The sequence below is a fragment of the Hemitrygon akajei genome, chromosome 18 (genome assembly GCF_048418815.1).
Source record: "Hemitrygon akajei chromosome 18, sHemAka1.3, whole genome shotgun sequence".
In the NCBI taxonomy this organism is placed as follows: Eukaryota; Metazoa; Chordata; class Chondrichthyes; order Myliobatiformes; family Dasyatidae; genus Hemitrygon; species Hemitrygon akajei.
Genome location: NC_133141.1, coordinates 18,446,955 through 18,454,303, shown reverse-complemented (window position 1 = coordinate 18,454,303; position 7,349 = coordinate 18,446,955). Strand labels below are relative to the sequence as shown.

The 7,349-nt window shown below is 43.0% G+C and overlaps 1 protein-coding gene across 1 annotated transcript; it reads right to left on the bottom strand.

The window, feature by feature from the left end:
- Window positions 1–952: 952 nt before the first annotated feature.
- LOC140741165 (keratin, type II cytoskeletal 8-like) lies at window positions 953–5,868 on the bottom strand. The gene is made up of 9 exons (XM_073071018.1): window positions 5,381–5,868; window positions 5,033–5,241; window positions 4,425–4,485; window positions 4,238–4,333; window positions 3,984–4,148; window positions 3,757–3,882; window positions 3,046–3,266; window positions 2,461–2,510; window positions 953–1,619 (listed from the first exon to the last, which is right to left on the bottom strand). Exons 1-9 carry the CDS (start codon window positions 5,753–5,755, stop codon window positions 1,462–1,464), a joined length of 1,461 nt encoding a protein of 486 aa, XP_072927119.1. The 5' UTR covers window positions 5,756–5,868; the 3' UTR covers window positions 953–1,461.
- Between the last annotated feature and the right edge of the window lie 1,481 nt (window positions 5,869–7,349).

Here is a 7,349-nt window from a genome sequence, read left to right as displayed (position 1 = left end):
TTTCATCAACCTGAACATAACCTAGTTATCCTTACTCTCTTTTCCTTGTGATTTAGTCAATCCTTTATCCATGCTAAAGTGTATTGCTCCCAGTTAGCCCAGAACATCATTTCCCTCCATGGATGCAACCTGACCTGCTGAGCTCCTCCAGCATTTTCTATGTGCTACACCTGTTCCTGTCTGAATGAGAAGCCTTTAATTGTTGGAGAGAGATGCTTTGAGGTTTCTTTAAATGTAGTTCAACACCAAAATCTTTAAAATATTATCAAAAGCATTATCAATACAAGTCACATCTTCTTCCACGAGGCCTATGGAAGTTCAGTTAATGATTATTCAAGACAAAGGTCAATTCATTTTTGGATGTTAAAGGAATCTAGGATTACAGTGCAGAGATTTGGTACAGAGGTATATGATTGATCATCATGTTACTGAGTGATGGAACAAGTGTGAGAAACTAAAGAACCCACTCCCACTCTTATTTTCTATTCAAACTTTACTACCACATTCCATGTATTTTTCTTGAGGAGCGGGAACCAGGTAGCTTTGTTTTCTATGAATTGTAATCTGAGAATGATATTGATGTTCATGGGTGTTTACAAGGACTTTAACCTTGTTTCTTCAAGTAAACTAAGAACCCTCAAACCCTTTATTATTTGGTTTCTAACATAATGACAGCCATATAAAGGACATTCCAGGAATCACTGAATAAAAGAAATATATGTATATACTAATTATTAGGTGAAAAATCAGAAATTGTGACGCACGGCAAAGGTGAGTTACAATCTAAAATGGGAGCTGAAAAAAAGAGGAAAAAAACAATTTTGCTCTGCATGATTTTCAGTTCAAGAAATGCAGTAAATAAAAAAATAACAAATTTTGATTGAAGAAGATATTTTTCATGTTTGATTGAAAATGATGTGAGCAATAAGGAGACAAAGAATCATGAATCAGATCCATTTGAAGGCAGTCTTGTTTATTTCTTATTTTAAAGCAACCAACAATTCAAGAGATAACATATTGAAAAGTTTATTCTAAAACCTACCTCTACATATTTGCATCTTGTTGTCAATCTCTCAGAACCAAAGTGACAGCAAGTCAAGCATTTACTGAATCATTCACATTTTAACACCATAATATGCCGCTTCTTAGTTATTTAAAATTTCATCCAATACATTGTTTCTGAAACTACACTGCATAATTCATGTGAATCTATTGGTTTGCGTGGCCTGTGTTTATCTAATAGATTGATCAGTGATGAAGAATATCAGCAGATTGGACCAGTCACTCCCTAACAGAGATCTCAAGACATATGCAAGGGATTTTATAGTGCCAGCATTTAAGAAATGAACAATTCTCCAAATATGCAAAGCTAGAATTAGCAGAACTGAACTCTCAAATAAAAATGGCAAATGAACAAGAGAAGGTAATAAAATTGTTTAGTTGCTCAAGACTCATAATTCATTATTGCAAAGTACTTATTGTTGATGAAACTGTAACACCATCCAACTGCTCCACTGTTTTCACCAGTACGTTCCTGGAGGGCTCATTTCGATATCCTGAGATGCGAGAAGTTTCCATTGCACCCATACCACTCTGATAGGCTGAGTTGTTATACTGACCTATATTTTAAAAATTCAAATTTAATACTTATGATTCATGAAAATTATTCAATATCCTTCATACACTTGGAAGAGCACTTTGTAAACTGCAAAGAACAGTATGGGAAGAAATGGCTTCTTCAGCCAGCGCTGAACAGTTGTTGATCTTGTCATTAAGTATAACTGCGTTAATAATAGGGTAGCACAGTGGTCTAGCAGTTAGCACAATCACTTGACAGTGCCAGTGATCACTGATCTGGGTTCAATTCCCATTGCTGTAAAGAGTTTGCATGTTCTCTCTGTGATGCCAATGGCTTTCCATCCGGTACTCTGGATTTCTCCCAATCACTCCAAACACATTTCATTTAGAATTAGTAAGTTGTTGGCATGGTATGTTGGCACCAGAAGCATGGCAAAACCTGTGCTTACTGATGTGATTTGACACAAACAATGCATTCCTCTCTCTGTTTTGATGCATATGTGACAAATACAGCGGATTTTTAAGATTCAAAGGTTTACATTATATTTCCCTTCAAGGGAGCTGAATTATAATTTTAGACTCCTGTGTATACATAATTTTTATTTGTTTAATAATAATTGTGATGAAAGAAGCTAGACAACAATGGAAATACTGAACTGAACCAGAAACCTCTGAAAAATAGAACATAATGAGTTCAAGATTGAAAAAACATCAATCAGTATTCAGAACTGATTAAAAGGTGAAAATGTGAAATGCCAGCCTTTTTTTCTCATTACAACTGATGAGTGATCAAAGTCCTTCCAAAAATTGCCATTTTTCATATTGAGGTTTGTGTTTCGGTCAACAGTTAAAATTTTAAGCAAGGATTGTAAGTTCTCTTACCTTGCTGTGAAACTTGTTGTACGCTGAGGGTTCTGACGCCTTCTACCATCCTGTTGATAAAGGGAACACTCGTGTAACAACAGCCATTTCTAGGATGTTCAGAAATATATTTTCTTCAGGTTACCAAAGGTTTCCTTCTGAAAGGAGCAATGACTTGCATGGATGAAGTTGATGGGCACATTTACCCTATCGAGCCTTGCCCTAGACAGTGATTCTGTAAGTCCGAGTGCTGCTGGTGAACAGCAGTAGCCTCGTCACTGTGCTTATGGAGCTATTCGTCAGCCTGCTTATATTGTACAGTGCTTCATCCACTGCAGCATCAAGGGAGATTTTACCTAATGGTGACTGAATCACTGACTGGATGTTTATTCGGACAGTGAGTTTGATGTACTTCTGGGGTCAGATGAAAACCAGCCTTTAAACAAAAGTAAGTGCCACTCCCTGGACCAAATGTCCATTAAAGACAAAGACTCTAGTAATGAAGAGTGCAATAAAGAGCCTGTACAGATTGTACTCTGCAAGTATACAGGACTGTGGCATAAACCCAGTGTGGTATCTGGAACTTGGAAAAGACCAAAGCCCTACCTGGTTTCCTCTTGCGCCAGTAGTTTACTGTAGGTGTTAATTTCAATATCCAGAGCCAACTTGACATTTATCAGCTCATCGATTTCACGAGATTGCTTGGTAATCTCCTGGTTTGCTTTCCTGATGGCCTCTTGCAGATCCGCGATAGTCACTTTACTCTCTTTGAGAGACAACTCGCCACGTTCCTCTGCTTCAGCGATCATACCTTCCAATTTCACACGCTGAGACACAGAGAGGTTAATGTGGACACTTTTGCAGATTATAACATGAAGCCCTGCCAACACCCCCCACCCTGCTATCGCTACAAATTTGAAAGAGCCATACTGAGAGTAGAGTATTGCAGATTGGTTTAGAAATAGTCGAGTTCTCAAGCGTTACACTGGAAGGAACCAGCTGGGTTGTTATTACTGAAAGTTTCCCAGTGTATGATGTAGCTCAGATTGACCATCTGTCTCTTGGTCATTTGCTTTGGGCTGGGAAGAGAAAAGTGCAGATGCAAGAGATGGCAGATGCTGCAGTCTGGAGTAAGAAGATAGCAGAACTGCTGTACAAGATCAGCAGGTGAAGGAGCATCTGTGAAGGCAAAAAGAATTATTGACAATTCGGGTCGGGAGGTTGCATTAGGACTCGGGGCTTGAGAGGAAAGACAGTTTACGGCAGTTGTAAAGGCTGCAAGCAAGATCTCTTGTGTACTTTCACCTCCTGACTTACCTGCTGTTTTAGAAACTCGATATCCTGAGTCATCTTACGGATGCGATTCTGCAGATCAGTACACTCCGATTTGATCACTCGCATGTCATCTCCTTTACCTGCAGGCATTGAGCTGAGTTCCATCATCTGCAAGGAGACACTGGTAGTCGTTAGTAAGGGGTTCTCCTCCCAGCACAGAGGTCAGAGCTATCAATGCACCTCTACGTGGGGCTGGAGCTGGATCTCACCTTAGTCTGTTTCCATCTATTAGCATCTTCACGGTATTTATCTACCATAGCTTGGTATTGGGCTCTGACTTCATTGATGATCTGGTCTGTATCCAGATGGCGGCCAGTGTCCACCTGCACGCTGACAGAAGTGTTCTGAATCTGTGTTTCCAGCTCACGGATTTCCTGAAGATGGGCAAAGCAAAGCTAATGTAAGGAGACTGGACTGAACAGCAAAAGGACCAGAAGGCTCTTGCACCATGCAGCATATTTACCTCTTGGAAGATTGTCTTCAGGAATTCGATTTCATCAGTCAGGCTTTCTAGTTTTGCTTCCAATTCCACCTTGTTCATGTAGGATTCATCAACATCCTGGAGAGAGTAGGGCACAAGGTTTATAAATCTCTTGAAGAGATCCAACTAAAATGGTCCTACAGAGAGCTAGACAGTAAGTAGTGCTCACCTTCTTGACCATGACAAACTCGTTTTCCATTTCAGTCCTCTTGTTAATTTCATCTTCGTATCTGAAATGAACCACGGACATTACTGGCAATCCCTTGGAAATCAACCTTTCTGTCCCGTTTCTTCCACAGGGCCATGCTGGCTGTCGGAACTCCTTGCTCCCTGATGCTTAGCCATGATTTCCTCACACTCCTATTTATCCCCGTGTGTGCACCGCTCTTCCAGACATTTGATTCCGCAAGACACAGCATCCTGCTACGCGAGACACGTCGACCGTGCCGCGCCTCGACGGAATGAAACAACATTCGCTGCCGCCCCTGAACTGACGACTATTTCGGTGACTCCCTGAGCTTTGAGTGACACCTCTCTATCCAGACCTCAGCCTTAACAGAGCTCTCCCCGACGAGCACTTGCCCGACCCAGCTTCCAGACCTCCACTAGCTGTTGTTAGGTAACAATGAAACCCAGTGATTGTAACCGGGAATTGCACGAACGTTTACCCTGCCCACGATTTGCCCGATTCCGCTCATTTTTTTCTCTGGACCAGTGAACAGATACGGGACGAGAACAGACGAGCTGGGAAATATTGATGAGAGACAGCACACTTACTTGCCCTTAAAGTCCTCAACTAGACCTTGCATCTGAACAAGATCAGCTTCGAACTTCAGCTTCTCCTGCCCAAGAGTGTCCAGTTGCCTCCTGAGGTTGTCAATGTAAGCTTGGAACATGTTATCGATGTTGGAGGTGCTTGTTCCCTGCTTCTTCAGGAGCTCCAGTTTGATCTTCAGCTGAGTATTCTGCTTTTCAAGAACGCGAACCTGCGGGTAAGGAATGAACACACGCTTAGGTTTGCATTGAGCTGGTAAGGAAGTGAAAAGAGACATTTGCACGATGCTGCCAAGACAGGCGCAGCAGCGGCTTACAGACACGAGCAGTCGGCAGAGCTGGATAAGGTACCTGGGTTATGAAACTTGCGAACTGGTTGTTGAGCGTCGTGAGCTCCCTCGTTTCCTGCATCCGAACTTGTTGCAGATGGGTGTCATTTTGTGGCAGTGGGGCGCTTAGATCAAGGGCCGGCATCATCGAACCAGAGCCGAAAGCTGAACCAAGCCCCATCGCTGAGCTGGAAACCAGACGCCTTGACATTCCCATTCCTCCTCCTCCTCCTCCAACTGCTCCATATCCTCCTGACCTTCCTGAAACCAAACTCATTGCCTTTCTGCCACCAAATCTTCGCATGGAACTGCCACCACCACCACTCCGGATCGATGAGGTGTTTCCACCCTGTATGGTCCGTCTCATGGACGTTTGGCTGCTGTAACTGCTGTTCATGGTGGAATTAGAGATTTCTGCTCTCGTTACGAGTTTGCTGGAGCGATCAGTCCCGAACTGAACTACTGGCGCAGGTGAGAGTGGCTTTGAGCTGCTTTTATGAGCAGTGCGGATCTGGGCTTGGTCGGGGTGTCAGATGACAGAAATGGGAATGGTAATATCGAGATAGAGGAGGGGCTCGGCACGCCCTCTCTGCCATGGGTTCCAACCTGTCCGCTTGCGCAGGGTAACCGCTCTCGATGCCTCGGGCCAAACTGGCGTCAGCAAGAATGAGTGAGGCCGGGAAACAAGAGCGCCCTCGTGGTGTTCTTAAGCTACGTCGATCAAGAGCGGAGGAACGACCATTAAGTGTCAGTTTGACCGCCCAACCTACCTGACCCACGGTGGTTGAGATCCATTGTACAGATAGGTGGTAGATTCAAAGTAGCTCGATCATTGCGAGGGACACTGGGACATTTTGAAAGCAGCTCCCGGTTTCCGGGCATTTTACTTGCCCTCCGAATTCCCATACCAACCTGACTGTCCCGGATGTCCTGGGCATCCTGGATTGCTAAAATCAAGCTAGAGGAACAGCACCTCATATTCCCTTTGGGTAGTTTAAAACGATAAGACCATGAGATAGAGGAGCCGAATTAGGGAATTTGGCCCATTGAGTCTGCTCCTCCATTTCATCATGGCTGATCCAATTTTCCTCTCAGCCTCAGTCTCCTGCCCATCTGTCACCAAATCCCTTCATGCCTTGACTAATCAAGGATTTATCAACCTCTGCTGTAAACATACATAAACTCTTGGCCTCCACTGCTGCCTGTGGGAAAGAATTCCAGATTCTCCACTCCCTGGCTAAATAAATTCCTCCCCATTTCGGTTCTAAATGGACGCCCCTCTATTCTGAGGCTGTGTCCTCTGGTCTTAGACTCTCCCACTATAGGAAGCATTCTCTCCACATCCACTCTATCAAGGCCTTTCACCATTTGATTGGTTTCAATTAGGTCGCCCCTCATTCTTCTGAATTCTAATTTGAGCCATCAAACACTCTTCATATGAGAAAAAATTCAATCCTGCAATCATTTTCGTGAACCTCCTTTGAACCCTCTCCAGTTTCGGCACATCCTTTCTAAGATAAGGGGTCCGAACCTGCTCAGAATACTCCAAATGAGGCCTCACCAGTGCTTTATCAAGTCTCAACATTACATCCTTGCTTTTATATTCTAGTCCTCTTGAAATTAATGCTAACATTGCATTTGCCTTCCTCACCACTGACTCAACCTGCAAATTAACCTTTAGGGAATCCTGCACAAGGACTCCCAAGTCACTTTGCACCTCGGATTTTTGTATTTTCTCTCTATTTAGAAAATAGTCGACCGTTTCATTTCTTCTACCAACATACATGGCCACATACTTCCTGACACTGTATTCCATTTGCCATTTCTTTGCCCATTCTCCTAAACTGTATGTCCTTCTGTAGCCTCTCTACTTCCTCAAAATGCTCTACCCCTACACCTATCTTTGTATTGTCTGTAAACTTTGCAACAAAGCAATCAATTCCATCAACAAATCATTGACATATAATGTTAAAAGAATCGATCCCAACAGA

Excerpts from the sequence above, each read along its gene's own strand:
- LOC140741165 (XM_073071018.1), bottom strand. The coding sequence starts at position 5,755 with ATGAACAGCAGTTACAGCAGCCAAACGTCCATGAGACGGACCATACAG. Across the intron at positions 5,242-5,380 it reads TCGCAAGTTTCATAACCCAG|GTTCGCGTTCTTGAAAAGCA; the intron begins GTACCTTATCCA and ends CCTTACCCGCAG. Across the intron at positions 3,267-3,756 it reads TCGAGTTTCTAAAACAGCAG|CGTGTGAAATTGGAAGGTAT; the intron begins GTAAGTCAGGAG and ends TCTGTGTCTCAG.